This window comes from Anser anser (genome assembly GCF_964211835.1).
Source record: "Anser anser genome assembly, chromosome: 1".
Classification (NCBI taxonomy): Eukaryota; Metazoa; Chordata; class Aves; order Anseriformes; family Anatidae; genus Anser; species Anser anser.
This window is the reverse complement of record NC_139720.1, coordinates 77019233-77036001: the sequence shown is the minus strand read 5'-3', so window position 1 is coordinate 77036001 and position 16769 is coordinate 77019233. Positions and strand designations below refer to the sequence as shown.

Genomic DNA, 16769 nt, shown 5'->3' with positions numbered 1-16769 from the left:
AATGCTTCTCTTCTGTAGAGCTGTAATGGAGTCATCCATTTCCACAGGGAACTGTAGCACATTGACGCTGATGGCACTGGGAGTTAACCCCTCACTTTAGAGTAGAACAAGGGAAACATAAACACATGGAAAAAAGTGCCCAGGTCTTCTGTATGGTGGAACTTGCAAAACAAAAGGCGCTTTTAAAACTCTTTCTGTGAAAACTGATGTAGATATAACTGGGCCAAAGTGAAATGTAACGGGTTTGTGACAGGCAGCAGTTGGGTTACAGGCACTTTAATGCTGTACTGTTCCTTCTCAAATTATAAGGGACCCTCTAAGACTTGTAAATGTCTCTTCATAGCCACTGTTAATGCACTGAGAGGGGAACTGCTTAAAGGACGACTCTGTGAATGGCAGTGCCAGGTATGAAGCTTGTCTGGTGGAAGAAGAAAAGGTGGGCTTGTACACTAGGTGCTCTGGTGGAAGGACATCTACAGCTGAGGTGAACTGCAAGTAATTTGGCAGCAGCTTTCTTCTTTTTGGCTGTGGAGACAAAGTGAGCTGTCTGTACTGATCTACAATACACATTAATTTTCCTTCAACCTTTTTGAAAAGATGGGCTCAAACTTACAGCTGTGGTGTGGTGTTGTAAACAGTTGTGTTGGCTTTAAACAGTTGTTCATGATTATGCTCAATGTAGGTGAGGGAAACCTTCCCTGATGGGATGGCGTGAGTTGTCCCCCACAATCAGCCCTGTCTTCTGCCCGTGGTCTTCCAAATAACTGTTTAAAATCTTGTTATAAAACACTTCCAGTACCCAGGCATTGGAATAGCCAGTAAAATAGTTATTACCTTCATGCCCCTCTGTGGAAATATGTTGGAAGTTATATAACTCTGGAATACTCTGCTTTGAATAAATATACTTTCTTCAACTTTAGAAGGGGGTGGAGGGGGAGTTATAGTGGGAAGACTCTTTCCCAACTGGCTCTAGTAAAGAACGCTGTAGCTCAGCATCTGAGCAGTCTGGATTTAACACAGAATAACAAGGTATTTATGAAGACAAACAGAAGATCCTAAAATGTATCTTAAGCTGTAACAGGGGCATCCAAGGAGCAGAATCAGAACTGTGGACCAGCTGCATGTGAATAAAACATGTATTTGTGCATAACGGTCTGAAGAATTAAAGGCTGAAACTAGCATGGGGAAACGACTGCGTATTTTTCCCAATAACTGAAAATAGTTCAGCTGGAAAGATAAAATTCCATTTTTGTTCACAATCAGTTGTAGTATTCCTTTTTTCTTCCCCAAACCTCCTATGCCTACTTTCCTTACACTGTTTCTCCATTGCAACAGCGCTTTATAGATGAAGAATCTGATTACAGTCTGCTGCCCACATCAGCTGAGCCAGTGAAAGAGAAGGTAAGTGTTTGCTCTGATCACTGCCAAGCTTGTTAAAATGTGGTACTTGCTTTGTTTGTACTTTCTTTCATGACCTGGAGGAAATAGGTCTCCGTGTGAGAGACTTTGCCAGGTCAAACAAATTACTTGGTTTTTTTCTTTAATGTATATATAAAATGTGTAGATGCACATGCATACACACATACAAAAGTATATTCAAAACTTTATTGCAAAGTTAGTTTCCTATTGATTCTGAGCAGTCTCTGTGACAAGATACAGGCACTTGTTAAATTGCCTTTTGAGAAGAATCAGAAGCTGATGATGGAGATGCACTCCTCAGTTTCTCTTCCATTACTTGTCATTTATGCAACACTTAGTAAAATGCAGGTGTGTTAATGTTATTTCAGAAGTTTCTTCCAGCCAACTTCACATGATACCTCTTCAGCACTAACCAGAAAATAGGTGGTGTATGTTTGTAAGGCAGGCAGGCAGTGTCTTCTCTGCATGCACCAGGGCTCAAGTTGGAGTTGTCCTCATGCCTCTGATGAAGGAAACTCATTCTGCTTAGTAGGTGCCAGACATTGGGCAAATGCTCCCTGTCTTGGCCTGCATGGTTGACTTGGCTTGACTTTCCTTCCCTGCCTCTTTACCAGAGGACCAGAGGTAGAAAAGGAAAGATTGGTGTGGGGTTTGGTTTCTTTCCTCTTCTGTCCTGCTCATCTTGCTTTTATTCCATCCATTCATTTTTCTTCTTACCTCTTCCAAACCTAGCTGAAACCAACACAGATGTCGAAGGTGTAAATTTTCAACTTTAAATATTCTGCCTTTTCTTGTATCCATTCTGTTCATAAAGGATACAAGCTTTTCTAGAAGAAGAATATATATATATATATATATATATATGTATAAATTAGTATTATATTACACAGATGCATTTCTGTGTGCGTGTGTGGTGGCTGGGAGCTGTTGGCAGTTGTGTATTCAACATGACTGAAGATCAGCTCTTTCCACTTTTCCATTAGCAGCTCGATTGCCCTAAAAGACTGTGGAGTGAAGGACCCACCTTGCACACTGAACTTTCCAGGACCCTGCCCTCAGATATTTCAGACTGGTGTCTTACACCTCTGCTAGGTAAGACCTAGTGGTGTTGGCCAATCTTCTGTCTCTCTTCTGAAATAAAGAAAGAGTTAATAGGAGGCATGGAACAGACTCGCTGGTGCTAAACATGCTAATAAGCTGTGGAAAACCTACTGTTGGCTTTAGCCTATTTTGCATGCGATTGGATGCTGAATCATGCCTTTAATGCTTTCCATTAGAGGTTTGAAAAGATGACTGCCTGTCAGCCTACCAGGAGTCCCAAAAAGCCTAAGGAGGTATTGTAATAAATCATATAGTCAGGTATACTCCTGACAAGGTACTTGCAAGTGTGAATTGACAGGGCTTGAGCTGTTTTTCCTATTCATCCTGTTGGCTGGAATACAACGTGGTGTAGCAACTGATGCCCTGCTACTGAGCTAGTTTAAAAACCTGGTTTAAAAACTCAGATGAGTAACAGCTTTTAAGAATCGAATAATAGTATTTGCTGACTTCTCCTGTGTATATTAAGCTATTTGTACTTCCCCACAACTCCACTGCGCTGCAGGGTTCATTTGGTATTTTATAAACAGAGTGTTTCTTCTGCTGTGTACAACACAGTGACTCTTCTTGTACAAACTATAAAATGCTCAGATGTAATCCTGTGCCATACTGGGGAGAAATGGAAGAAGAGTTTGTTTGACTACATATGCGCTTCAAAATGTGTTAGCTCAGTGTAGTTGCAGCTTGCAGTAATATTGTGATCCAGCCCCAAATAAGGTAGGTATTTGCATCTTGCACCAATCAAATATTAATACAGAAAAGATCAAAGTAGACAATCTATTTCCCACTGTCCTCTGTCACACAACACTTCATTAGACCAGTACTGTCCTCTGCAGAAGTTTCTATAACATTTTTCTCCATCTACAAAAATATGTTAGGCCCACCTAGCCTAACTCTTTCATAGCAAGATGAAAGGTGTCTTATTTTAAATCATTATTAGGTTGGTCTGCTTCTTTACTATCTTAGTCATTTAAGGCAATATTTGACTCTTAGGTCTATGTCCAGCTTTTCCTATGACCACCGCCCTTCACACTTTTCTCTTTCAACAGATGCTCTGACCTTGGAGACCTTGTTACCAAATAACTCTCCCGTGCCTAGCTGGAATCCCCCTCGCAGACAGCGCTCTGGCAGCTGCACGTTTGAAAGCTGTGATCTGGGGCACACGTCTGCTTCTGATGTGACATCAGTAGAGTGCAAGTAAGATGGCAAAAAACATCTCTCTGCGGTGAAAGGTGGAAGAGTTCATGGGACTTAGCAGGTCCTGGAGGACGCTGTGTCCCCAGCACATGCTGAGTTCAATAGCAGGGCATCTCTTAAGAAACAGTGGACACTCAATGTCCAGCTAATGGCATTTTGGGGTAACACTTTGGTCCTTTTCACAAGAGTAATATTAGAACTCTTTACTGAAATGCTGCTATGACCACCAGCTAAGCATGGTGATGGTGTTCCTGTTTCATATTGGAAAACTGAGGCATGAGGTAGATGTTCTTGTGTCTATTTTCAGTATTTAACTTATGATTGACACTCTCACTTAAGAGCCAAAATGCTGTTGGTTTTGAGGAGTCAATTTTTTGGCAGAGTTTAGAGCAGGAATTGTGAGATGCTGCCTCCTTAGATCTTTCAAACAGATTGAATAGTGTAAGGCTATGAAAGCTAGCTAACTATTGTCAGTGAATATTTAAGAAGAAAGATAAGGACATTCCTGAAGATGCAGAGGCAGGCAGCCTGCAGCAAAAGGCTTGGTAGCTCTTGAAGCTTTTGCCACTTCTTTTTTTCCTTTTTTCTAGAGCAGTGTAGTGCGGAGGAGGCTGGGAGAAGGACAGGTGGTGGTTCTTGCTGTCTGGGGGAGGAGGGGTTGATGTTTGTGATGAATCTCTCTCTGACAGACTGGCTGTCTGTCTCTACAGATAGTGGTGGCTTTGGTTGTTACGTGCTTAAGGAAAACAGGCTATATATCTCACTGTTGTTCGGGCAATATGCAAATAAAATGTGTATTGCCAGGTGGAAAATATCCTCTGCTGATAACTATACTGATGCAGACCTTCCTGTTTCCATTACAATGATGGACTCTTCACTTGCTGAGGTGAGTGCTGTCTCTGATACCCCAGACATGGTTTTGAATGGGTTCAAGTAATTAGTGCCTTATGAATACCCATAAGATCCAGACTGGGCAGCTGTAAACCAGCGCTGTAATCAAGCTGGCATCAGTCAGCAGGGTGCTGTGACAGCTTGTTTTCTGTGGGGCACTCCCTTCTACTTGGGCCCAACCCTGGAATATTGTAGGGATGGACCCAAATGTCTTGGTGTTCATGTGCAGCTGGGTCATGCTTTTAGCTGTGGAGTATTTTTTTTTTTTAATGGTTTCAAGGCTTAAGCAAGTGTTATTTCTGCAGTAGTACTCAGTTCTGCCAGGGAAGTCTGAGTGACTTCACTTCTTACCCGCTTTGTAAATAATCACGGGATGTTTTAGTTGTGAATGCTGCCTTTCTCTGCACTTTCTCCTACAGCTACCATGTAACAGCTGAAAAATAGCATCTCTGCTATTTCATGTACTGATGAGACCTTCCCTCAGCTGTGTGCTCAGATATGCCTTCATGGCTGTATTGAATCCAGCATCTATCAGAGCACTCCCTCCCACAGCTTGAGCTGTCAATCAGCTTTTTCATGGCAGCAGCCCGATGAGCCTGAGCTCAGCGCACTCAGCTGTGCTCTGTGCATGGCACTGCAATACTCGCTACCAAAATCCAGACCTCAGCCCCACAGGCATGGTTTTATAACGAGCTTTACAAATGACAGCATTGGTGGCGGTGATGGAAGGATATCGGTCTGCTATTTTGGTGAACCTGGGAACAAACCATGCAACGCCAGTGAGCAACGCTACCCTGGCTGCTGTGCAGCACTGGTCCTGTCCCACTGATGACTCGAGGCAGAAAGTGCAGTCAAGATAGAAAGTAAGAGCGGTGGGGAATGCCCATGGTTTCAGCCTGCTTTTTGGCTGTGGTAGAGGAGGTGAGGAACTCTCTTACTTGTGCTGCTGCTACTTAAGTTATCTTAAAGAGGATAATCCCAAGGAGGGCTCTTGCTTTATCCAGCCCTTCTGGGAAATGACAGCCTCTCAAAGTTGTTTGAAACATCTGTGCTTCATTGCTCTGGGGCTTCCTGTAATTCCAGCTGGATTCACAAGTGTCACTTTCTTTTTTGTGTTTATATATATTTATATTTATATTTGTGATATATATATATATACACCACAAATATATATAAACACTGTGAGAATATTCTAGAGGGGAAAAATGAAAACATTAAAGCTTTCCCCAAAGAAAAGGTAAAGGAATTGTATACAGTATCTGTTCTTAAAAACTGTGACGTGCAGCAAAATTTGAATATCCTTGTTTAATAGGAAAAATATCCCTAGGGTTTTTATTTGCACTGTGGTTGCAGATGTGCTTGATCAGAGTGAGCCCTTCAGCATGTAAGTAACTCAAGTTTTTCTGTCAGTGTTGTCATTGTAGGTGTTCAGGGGCTATTAAATAAAGGAGTTCTTGTGATGCCAGATGAATATTGGGCTTCTCATGCTTGTTTTGATTTTACAAAAGTCTTGTAGTTTAAAAACTAGAAGAAAGGTCTCCAAAATATTAATGCTTTTTTCATGGAATTTGTATAAGATTGTGGCCAGAACTTACCTGCTGTGGTAGAGGATCTTTAGATTGTTTTGCTAATCCAAGGGATGGAGGTGGGGAAAAAGTGATCAGGATTCTAATGCAGGATCTTCACCATTACTATCCTTTTATTAGGAAGAAGAAACATTCTCTAATGCCCTGCAAAACTGGATTTTATTAGGAAATGTAGCAAGTGTTTTATAGTTGTTTTTCCTCTTTAAGTTTACCCTGTGCAATCCTAATGTGAACAGCTAGTATGGATTTTTTTTTAAATGGAATTGAGGATTTTCCTTCATTGCAAACCATTGGCCATGCCTCACCTGGGGAGGGAGGAGGCATGTAGAACAACACATTGGCTTTGGTTGCTTCCAGACAGCATACGTTTTCTGGTTGGGGTGGCGTGTGCATGTGTTTTAACTGTCCTCCAGGTTTCTTTTAGTTTCATTCCAACATACTACTCACCTTTCACCTTCTCATTCCCTGTTACTCCTGTAGACCTAATGTCCTGGACAAGACAAATACTATGTTGTAATTCCTTAAGCTTAAAAGAGAATTCAAATATGAATAAAAATAGCCTGGGTTTGCTTTAGAGGAAACATTGGCTGGCTTGGGGCATAGGTGCTGCAATGGCAGTCGAGCTATGTGGAGGAAAAAGATCAAGTGCTTACTGATGCTGGGAGCAGCCAATGCTGTCCAAAGCACCTCCCAGGGGTTTGGTCATCTGCTTTTCAGCTTTGCTGAACACCTTGTTCTCTACCATGCAAGCACCCCTTTCTGGGGTCCTTCGAGGATGTTTGAGGGGAACAGGAAGATACCAGAATAGAGGTGATCACTTGCTGATGGGGCTTTTCTGTTCCCAACACCACTCGTGTAGTGCTCTTGGGATTTGTAGGGAGCTATCCAAAGCTGGATGGTTCCACACCTCCTCTGCCTCAAGAAAAGGTTATTTCTCATTCCTCTATGCTACTTTCATGAAAAGAAGGAGGCCTGAAGCCTTCTGAAATGCCTAGGTAATTGCTATATATCATCGTGAAAACAAGCGTCACTCCAAAATGAGCACTAGAATGCACAACACAACAGGCAGGTTTCAACAGGCAGGTTTCCTGCATTCCTAATCATCTGCTCAGTCGAGTTGTTAAAAGTAATGCTTTTATCTACCTAAATGAGTCGGATGTCTATAGCTGAGTGAAGTTCTGTGCACTTTATGACCTCAGAAAATGGATGTAACCTGATGCACAGCATTAGGACAGCAAGGTGGTACAGTAATACCATCTTCAGTACTATACTTCAGTCATTTGAAAACAGGTTGGAAGCAAAACATGAGATCAGGAACCAAAATATATCTCTAAATATGATACTCCTGAAGTAAGACTTCTGCAGAAAGTTATCACTCTTAATGATGATATGCTAAGCTGTATGTTATATGTACAGGTGGCTATAGACTAGCAGATGAATCTGCAGCCACTTATCATCCAGTTCTTCTCTGCTAAGTCATGTACAGCTGCAGTAATTATTAAAACTTTGACATAAAATTTTGCTATGTGTGAGGCAATTCTTTCTCCAACACTAACCTTTCTCTCTTTCTGTTAAGATGGACCGTGCAAAGCCATCAGTACTAGTCAGCCCGATCCCATCCAGGTCAGGTTTCCGGGGGGGGGGGGAGGGGGGTTGATGTCTTTAATGTAATTATATAATACGGATCAGTATTTGAAAAATAATTTTGTGTTGACAGTGATCATTTAACTTCACTCCAAGAAGTTCCTACATCCTCTTCAGAAAGTACTGTGCCAGTAACAGGTAAGCCCTTAAACTGGAGTACAGACAGGTAAACTTTCTGTGCTGAAAGTCTCGAAAGAGATACGCTGAAGTCTGCATTTACTGAACAGTAAGTGCCCTGTCTTCTGCTGTCTGATGTTCTAGGCTGTCTTGTTATGGAGGAAGAGCCACCCAAGCACTCATGTGCAAAAGAGGAAGCTGTGCCAACTTCCGCAGCAATGGAGAAAAACAGTGATAAGGATCTGGCTGGTTCTGTATCAGGTACAGTAACTGCTGCAGCCACGCTGGCATTCACGCAGTGAGGAAATAGCTTGCTTCCAGTGCATCTTTGATGTGAGGAAGCTGAGTAAGAAAAATAACTTGATGTTTGCAACAACAGACATTCACAAGTTGCTTTCACCTGCAAGTGCTCTAAACTTTCCCCAGAACTAAGCAGGAATAAGGTCTATCCGGTTGCAGAAGGCAGGTGGCCTTACAGTGCTGCTTCATGTTTACTTCTTGCAACTTAGTGACATCTTGATGCTTGCTCAGCTGGCAGAACACTGTGGGGGTACTAAACCCCATGCAATTTTGGGAGGAGAAAGAGGATCTTTTTCATGGTTTTAAAAAGTTTGATGACACATAACAGGACTAAACAATGTTTTCCTCTTTCAAAACTGAAGATCAGAGCACAAGAAGATGGGGTGGGTCAGGAGGACAGATGAGGACAAGGCCTTTGTGTATGATCCTGACTTAACTCTATAGTCAAAAACATCCAGAAAAATTATTCTTACCAGATCTGATGGTGCTTATTTCACTTATAAACTAAAAGCAAAACAAAACTAGACTGTGTGTGTACAGTGTATTTAAGCTATTTTTTAAAAAGTTGATCTGAATAAGCAGCACAAAATACATGAGTGTGCTTGCTTGTAGTTATTTTTTAACCTTTACCTAAATACGAGATCTCTTGTTGTTGTGTCTTTTGGTTTTGTTTCTTTATTTAGTAGTCTTCCGGAAATCTAATTTAGTCCCCTCACTTAAATATATTTTCTTTCAACTAATTTGCCTCTGCAGTTAATTTTCATATCTGGTGTAGGTGCCTTTGACAAGGAGGAAACAGATATGCAAAACAGATCAGAAAGAGTCCAAATACCTTTAGCTTTAAAGTCTGAGATCCTGCTGCTTGTTGTACATCACCTCCAAACAGAAAGCTTTTCTAGCACTAGAATGGAGACACTTATGAATCTCACCTGTGGTTTTTAATAATACCACACCACATCTTCTGAAGGTGCTTGGGAGCCAGGTCAGATACTTACGGCTGCTGCAAAAAGTCAGCAGGGTTAAAAGGCAGACTAAACAGAGGATGCTGTCAATGTGAAGGATGAAAAGAGAAAGCACTTCAGATGTGAAACTTTTTTTTTACTTGTGTTGTTTCTTTGGCTTGCATCTGTGTGTATGTGTGCATGACTACATAAATGGAAGGCAAAAAAATCTAGATATTCTAAAAGGTATAAATAGCTATCAGAGTTATTGCTGCACATAAAATTAATGTAACTCTGAGATTTTCATCAGTTTCTTAAAAAAAATAAATTCCTTTTTAATAGCTGTCCTTCTGGAGGTTACTTTTTGAATGTTTTAAACTTCTGGATTGTGATTTTCACAAGTTTGTGTTGTATTTGAGCTGGCATCATCAGCTTTCAAACTTACCAATTCATTACCATCAGTCTTCTGGCAAAGAGTTCTTCTGTTGACTCTATCATCACTCTGCTAGTTCATTTTTAGGTATGAAGGACAGTCCAAGTGTCAGGATGTTTGAAGCTTATGGTCCCCTAAAATACCACAACTGTGTGCACTTCATGATCTGGTTATGCTCAGAATACTGTAATAGTAGCTGATGTAGCATGTTTTGAAACATCAGACTTGATCTGATGTTTCACAAAGAGGAGAATTATAAATACTCATCCCTTCTCCCATTAGTTTGTGCATGTGATTTTTTTTTTTTCATGTTACTTTGCCAATAGACGTTAAAATAGTCATTATAATTGCTCTCTCTAAATAACAAACAAATTCCTGCTGGTAGCAAATTAATGAAATTCACTTATCTGAGAGAATATTACTGTTCTGGGGCTTCGCTTAGAGCAACTACTATCAGAAGAATGTCTCACAAATGTGTAGCACTTGTTACTGTGATTTATTTTTTTCAAGCCAAAGATAATGTATTATTGCGTTCCTTCCTTAATATCTTTACAGCGTGCTTTCCTGCCTCTCCTTAATGTCCTCTCCTGGCATTTGCTGCAGTTTTTCATTCGTTTTTGGCTTTTGACCTGTTGGTCAATGGCTAGTACTCTGAGTGTGTTGGAGGCTTGTTTTGCTTTTATTACACTTGTTTTCTGGGATATTTCTTCCCAGGGCCTCATCTGATCAAGAAAGAATTCAGCCCTGTGATAGAAGAATGCAAAACCTCCCTGCAAAATCTTTTGAAGAAAGACCCGGTAAGAATCCTAGTGACACTGAAATGTCAAACTGCTTTGGCTGAGCAGTGACTCCTGGAGGGCATGGGCCCCCCCACTGGTTTTGTGGCTGTTGCTTTGCTGCAACTACTTTCTGACTTCCTTTTAGGAGATGGGCCTGGAAAAGGAAACTAATAAAGAACAGAGTGAGATAACACCAGCTATGGTTCCCAGCAGGAAAGGTAAGAGTGTTTTTGTTGACTTAGTCTGCATAACTTACTGGAGTGCAAGCCTTGGTCACCTGTGTAAACAGCTGTAGAGAGCTGCATGGACTATGCCAATTATTATGTGGGGTTCTTGTGTTAAGGGGTAGTAGCTGTGGTTTAAAAAATCAGAATGGGCTAGCGGTGGAGAAAGGGAAGATGTTATCAAGCAAAAACCTGCTTCTGATTTCTACGGATACTGATCTAACTCAGTCTTCCTCTAGACAGAATTTCTTAGGAGTTGCAAAGCAGCTAGGGTATTTGAAACTGGCATGCATGTCCTCCCCAAAGATTTATAAAGCAGCAGCCCATATGCTAACTGGAGTTTTGGGTAATATGGTATAGATAACTGGACAATGTTTCTGCTGATCTGTGCTTAGACACCTCCGCTTTTGTGGTCACCCGACCTTCTGCCTTTGGAGTTGAGTAAAAGCTAGTCATGTTGTAAGTCATGTAACATCCTGGGGGATGAACCTATGGGCTGAGGACTTGCACCAAAGCCTAGAATTAACCATTCCCATACTAATGAGATACTAGTTGAAGCTGACTAAACAGCCAACTTGTGGCTCTGTACAAGAGAGTGTTTTCCAGTCTTAACTGGCATTCTAACCCCAATGTACTCTGAGGTACACATTGTTTTTATCAGCAAGAGCTGGAAACCTTAGCTATAGCTGCTGTTAGAACTTTAAAGGCTTTCACAAACCATTTTTGGTCTGAGAACTTCCTCTTTTTTTTTCTTCTTCTCAGGGAGTTCACCCACTGCAGGTGGCATTAAAGGGGATAAAACAAAGCAAAATGAGCTGTAAGTGTTTTGGCTTTCGGTGATCACCTGCAGGTATGAATTCAGAGTTGCAGTCTGTTACATGATTGCTTCTTCTTATCCTACAGTGACTCGCCTAGTGAGAAAGAGGTGGAGGTAAGTCTCAACTGCTTGTATCCTTCGGTATCATGGACAATAGAAAGATCTTGTAGATAGCCATCACTAATATCTTGGCCTATATAAAAAGAATGACACTGAGTAGCTCAAATTGGATGTATTTCTGTAAATTGGCTTTTGAAATCTTTCTAAGCCCTCTTGGCATAAACAATGTTTCCATGTTCAACAGAAACTATTGAAGGAACGAGATAAGGTGAAAAACTGTAAAACTGAACAAAATATTTGCTGCAAATGTTTGTAAGTGTTAAGGAGCATCGCTATGACTTCCTCCCAGGCAGTGTGTGCTGGTTTAAGACTTTTTTTTTCTCCCAAAGGACACAGATAACATACTGCATGCTGCCAGGATATTACTTGTTCTGGTTGCAGGTTACTACCCCCCACCACTACAGATGGGAGGTCTGTCTTTGGGGAAAGGACTGTCTTTGTGGAAGCAAGCTATGTTTGCTTCTCTTCTGTATCTCTCCTGTAGCTTTGTTCATGGGGTATATTCCCAAATGTCACTTCAATGTCCAGATCTCCTTTAAAAAAAAAAGTTTGCATCACTTGATTATTCTGAAATCTGTTCTTCTCCACAACAGGCTGAATTTCTGAGATTGTCTCTAGGTTTTAAATGTGACTTGTTTACCTTGGACAAGAGGGTGAGGCTTGAAGAAAGATCGCGCGACTTGGCTGAAGAGAACTTGAAAAAGGAGATCACAAATGCTCTAAAGATGTTAGAGGTTAGTGTAAGCTGAGACTGTTGGATGCTAATCTTGAGACTGTGTGAGCCTGAACACAGCCCCTCAGTGCCATCCACTTGAGTTTGCCTTTCTTACTAATAGATCACATTTGTTTTTCTTACCAATGTGCCTCTTTAGGCTTTAGTTCCTTTGTGTGAAGAAGATAACCAAGCACAGGAAATTATTAAGAAGCTGCAGAAAAGCTTGCAGTTCCTTAGCCAGTATGCAGCCCGAGTCGCCAGCAGAGCAGAGATGCTGGGAGCTATTAATCAGGTAACACTATGTGCATGTGTCTTGTACAAAAGCTTCTAGATGTTAAGGAATAGCACTATCTGTTTTCTAGGCTTCTGATTCCAGATCTAGATGTGTGAATCTCATGTATGTGAACTGATACAGTTTAGTCCTAGCTCTCTCTTCTCAGGTCTCTGCTTGCATTATCATTATGATGAATCTCAGGCATTGTAATAGCAGCTACATTGCACTAGCACTGTGCAAAAATACAACAAAAAATATGGTGCTGATTTAAAAAAAAAAGCAGTGTAGGGCTGTATACAGTAGAGAGTACAAGAATAGAATGTGGTAATGATAGTCTTTATGCTGTAATGGTAAATCTCTGCCTTATGGAAAGGATTTTAACAGGGCTTTGGACAAGGCTAATACACTAAATCTATGCAAGTTGACAAAGATCTACTCAAATGTTATGTAATAGTATAATGTTGAAGAATAGTATGAAAATCTTTCTTGACAATAAGTACTAGTAAATGTGAGTGCGTGTTGAGACTGTAGATCAGAGAAAGTTAATGAGGAATTGTAAGGATTCAGAAAATGAAGTTCTGAACTATGTTAGGGTGAGAGGGATCGCTGGAGAAATGAAACCTGCATAACTGGGGCATGGGATCATTGAATGGTTTGGGTTGGAAGGGACCTTACAGATCATCTAACTCAGGGCAGGGACACCTCCCACCAGACCAAGCTGCCCAAAGACCCATCCATCTTGGCCTTGAACACCTGCAGGGATGGGGCATCCACAGCTTCTATGGGCAGCCTGTGCCAGTGCCTCACCACCCTCTGAGTGAAATTTTTTTTCCTTATGTCTGATGTAAATCTACCCTCTTAGGATAGATTTAAAACCATTCCCCCTTGTCCTAAGAGTTTAAACTATCACTACACCCCCTGACAAAGACTCCCTCCCCAGCTTTCCTGTAGGCCCCCTTTAGGTACTGGAAGGCCGCTGTTAGGTCTCCTTGGAGCCTTCTCTTCTCCAGGCTGAACAACCCCAACTCCCTCAGACTGTCTTCATCGGAGAGGCGCTCCAGCCCCTTGATCATCTTTCTGGCCCCCTTCTGGACTCGTTCTAACAGGTCCATGTCCTTCTTGTGCTGGGGGCCCCAGAGCTGAACACAGGGCTCCAGCTGGGGTCTCACAAGAGCAGGGCAGAGAGGAGGATCACCTCCCTTGCCCTGCTGGCCACACTACTTTTGATGAGATGAGAGATGGGTTGTGGTGAAACTTCGCAAGTGTGATGCAAAATCCTTTCACTTTAGTCCACAGTGATGCAAGATGATAGTAGATGGTCAAGGGGAAAAGAACATCTTAATCTAAACATGACGCAGTTTCTCAGAGACACTTTTTTCCTACTGCTATTGGTCTCTTCCTTTTAGGAGAGCCGTGTCAGCAAGGCTGTGGAAGTAATGATTCAACATGTGGAAAACCTGAAGCGCATGTACACAAAAGAGCATGCAGAACTTGAGGAGCTGAAACAAGTCCTGCTCCAGAATGAGAGATCATTTAGTTCTCTTGGAGATCGAGGTAACCTAAGCAAAGCTGCTTAGCCTTTCCATGGCTGCCTAAGGGCCAGACAGACCCTCAGCTAATTAAAGGTCAACATTTTAGGTGGAGGGGTTATATGACTGATGCATCTCCTTTCCTAAAATCAAAGGAAGAAATAGCAGTATGCTAACAATATAGAAACAATCAGACCTCTGTGTAAGCTTCCAGGAATCTTGGGACAGGGTGAAAATATTGCAAGTATGCAGCTTTCAGAAAAAGTGCATTGCATTTGGTGGTGATGATCTTACTTCTTTCGAGCAGTATACTTGGGTGTTCACTCACATGGGAGCATTCCCAGTAGCTATTTCTAGGTAGCTGAATTTTGACTGTTCTTTACAGACGCTTTCTGCTCTTTTTCTGAATATGAATCACAGACTCCTTAAGTGCAGGTGCTCTGAATTTCCCCCTTTACGCAGATGGTACAGTGGTCAGGTTTTCAGACAGTGTCATGCACTTAGAGCTTTTCCACGACAAGTATTAAAATCTTAAAATAAAAAAAAAAAATGGAGCATGTATTTTACAAGTGGAAAGGGCAGTCTTACTTGTGCACTAGTAAAATTTTCTCAGGAGCCTTCTAAATTACAGGCTGCTCTTTCCTTTGTGGCTACAAGCTGTTGACTGTAAGAGATTAACTTAAAACAGGACATTTGACTTGATAATGGTAGAATTTGATCCTTGTAGAGGATGTATAAAGTGTGAATGTTAAGAACTTATCTAATGAAATAGAGAGCTTTAATCCCCTTAAGTCTCATTTCTGTTTTCTGGGAGCAATTTGATGCGCTCTCTGCTGAGATAATGCAAAAAGTCAGACCATTAGTTCCAACTAAAGCTCATTACATTCTTGTCAACCTTTCTGATGTTCAATCTCTTCACAGATGAATCTACAAATAAAAAGCTACCCAATTCCTTTAACTTCAAGGTATGGCCCTTAAAGGTTAATGTGAAATTTCAAATGTGTTAAGTGTCTGTGTGTGGTTTCCTTCGCCTTGTCATGCGCTGGTGCTCTGATGCATGCTTGACTTAGTGGTTTTCTGTCTCAGATATTGGCTGATGTCATCAGACACGAGGATATATTTTCAATTGACCCTCCTCCCAGCCTGAGGGAACTGCATGTGGTCCCACTTACGGTAGATGAGGTGTTCACAGAAGCTGAAATGGCTGTGTTTTCTTGTAGTGGTTAAAAACTGTTGTTCACATGTGGTTCTTTCATTGGGCTTACGGAAGAAGGGTTTAGCAGAGAGAAGAAAAAATAGATGGGAGCAATTCATATTGACTGTAGGAACTCCTGTGAGGGTCATTAGGGGAATTTAGTCACATTCAGTTTTGGTATTTTGCTGGAAGCTGTGTATCCAGCTTCACTTTAGATGCCTGGGGAAGTAGGAGGACCAATTACTGTGGAAAGATGCTGCTTTTAAAAATGCATGATTTGGGCTGTGCTTATGATTCAACTCTTCTCTGTGTGTCACTTCAAGCTAAGCAACAATTTCTAGTTTCTATACAGTTTGTACAACAACAGATGGTGTTTTGTGTGCTCAGTGAGTAATCCAGTCATTCCCTGATAGAGCCACTAATGCCTTTTATTTGTGTAGCCACCATCATCCCTACGAAGAGTTAGCATTGCAACAGTGCCTAGGAGTGCTGGAAATGCAGGTATTGGGTTGCCGCTGGTAAGTAAGGGTTCCCAGACATTGAGGTGCTTTACCCTTCTCATAACTGGCTGGGTTTCAGTGGAAAAAGGCAAATGCAGTAAAGTGGCTTAAACTTCTTCTCTAGGCCCAACTACAAGAAACTGATGGAGATGAATGGAGTGATAAACTCAACAGGAGATCAAGCAGCTGGTAAAGTTACTTGGCTTTTCTTTGAATAGGGTTAAATATTTTTCAGCTCAAGCTGTGCCTGTATTGAGCATCTTGAGGCATAATATTATTAGGCTACATCTTTCACGTTAGTTCTATGTGCTTCAATACACAAATGAGCCTTTGTGACTAAATGTTACAGCTTCCCTTTTAATTAAGGGTGAAGAGACTAACAGAAAAATTACCTTGACTGTCTTGCATTAGAACTCAAATATAAAAACTAGACAGCTGACATTGATGGATTTGGTTTAAAATAATAATAAAAAAAATTTCAGGCGGCTAATTTTGAAGCTTATTTGTCTATGTCCCAACCAAATGAGTAGGCTGTTGCAGAATTTCTAATTTCATACTGTGTATCTGGGGGGAAAGTAAAGCAACTGTGTTTAAAATATGACAGGGGACGACTAGGAGCAAAGCAAAATGATAAGCGTCCTTCACTGCAGCGATTCATTAGCACATATTCCTGGGCAGAGTATGAGAATGAACATTCGGAAACACAGTAAGTTGAACAGAAACATCCTCCAAGGTATGTGTGCAGGGTTTGTTTATTTTCAATGAACTCTTTACCTGTCACTAACCTGACCAGGGCTATAAAGTCAAGGCATTGTGAGCTCTGTGAAATCAAATGCTTGATAGAAAAGCTTTCAAACTGTTGATGCTTGCTTACAGAAACGAGCAGTCGGAATTGCCTGCTGAAGTGCAAGAACCATCAAGAAAGGAAAGTATCTCTGAAACAGGAAACTGTCCATCAAAATGGAACCTGGAGACAGCGTAAGTATTCCC

At 41.3% G+C, this 16769-nt stretch overlaps 1 protein-coding gene across 3 annotated transcripts in view; it reads left to right on the top strand.

Annotated features, from left to right (window-relative positions):
- Nucleotides 1-16769, top strand: part of IRAG2 (inositol 1,4,5-triphosphate receptor associated 2) — a 43244-nt gene that overhangs the window by 23062 nt on the left and 3413 nt on the right. For 2 of the 3 annotated variants that reach the window (XM_083821699.1, XM_083821698.1), the window contains 20 exons: nt 344-405; nt 1336-1401; nt 2403-2511; nt 3567-3714; nt 4519-4600; nt 7768-7814; nt 7909-7973; nt 8097-8213; nt 10341-10423; nt 10551-10623; nt 11392-11446; nt 11533-11560; nt 12160-12300; nt 12439-12573; nt 13962-14109; nt 15006-15049; nt 15720-15797; nt 15904-15968; nt 16384-16485; nt 16656-16757. In XM_083821699.1, coding sequence (XP_083677825.1) covers nt 344-405; nt 1336-1401; nt 2403-2511; nt 3567-3714; nt 4519-4600; nt 7768-7814; nt 7909-7973; nt 8097-8213; nt 10341-10423; nt 10551-10623; nt 11392-11446; nt 11533-11560; nt 12160-12300; nt 12439-12573; nt 13962-14109; nt 15006-15049; nt 15720-15797; nt 15904-15968; nt 16384-16485; nt 16656-16757 — 1750 coding nt within the window. The remainder of the gene's footprint in view (nt 1-343; nt 406-1335; nt 1402-2402; nt 2512-3566; nt 3715-4518; nt 4601-7767; nt 7815-7908; nt 7974-8096; nt 8214-10340; nt 10424-10550; nt 10624-11391; nt 11447-11532; nt 11561-12159; nt 12301-12438; nt 12574-13961; nt 14110-15005; nt 15050-15719; nt 15798-15903; nt 15969-16383; nt 16486-16655; nt 16758-16769) is intronic. The other variant, XM_083821697.1, reaches the window with a different exon arrangement.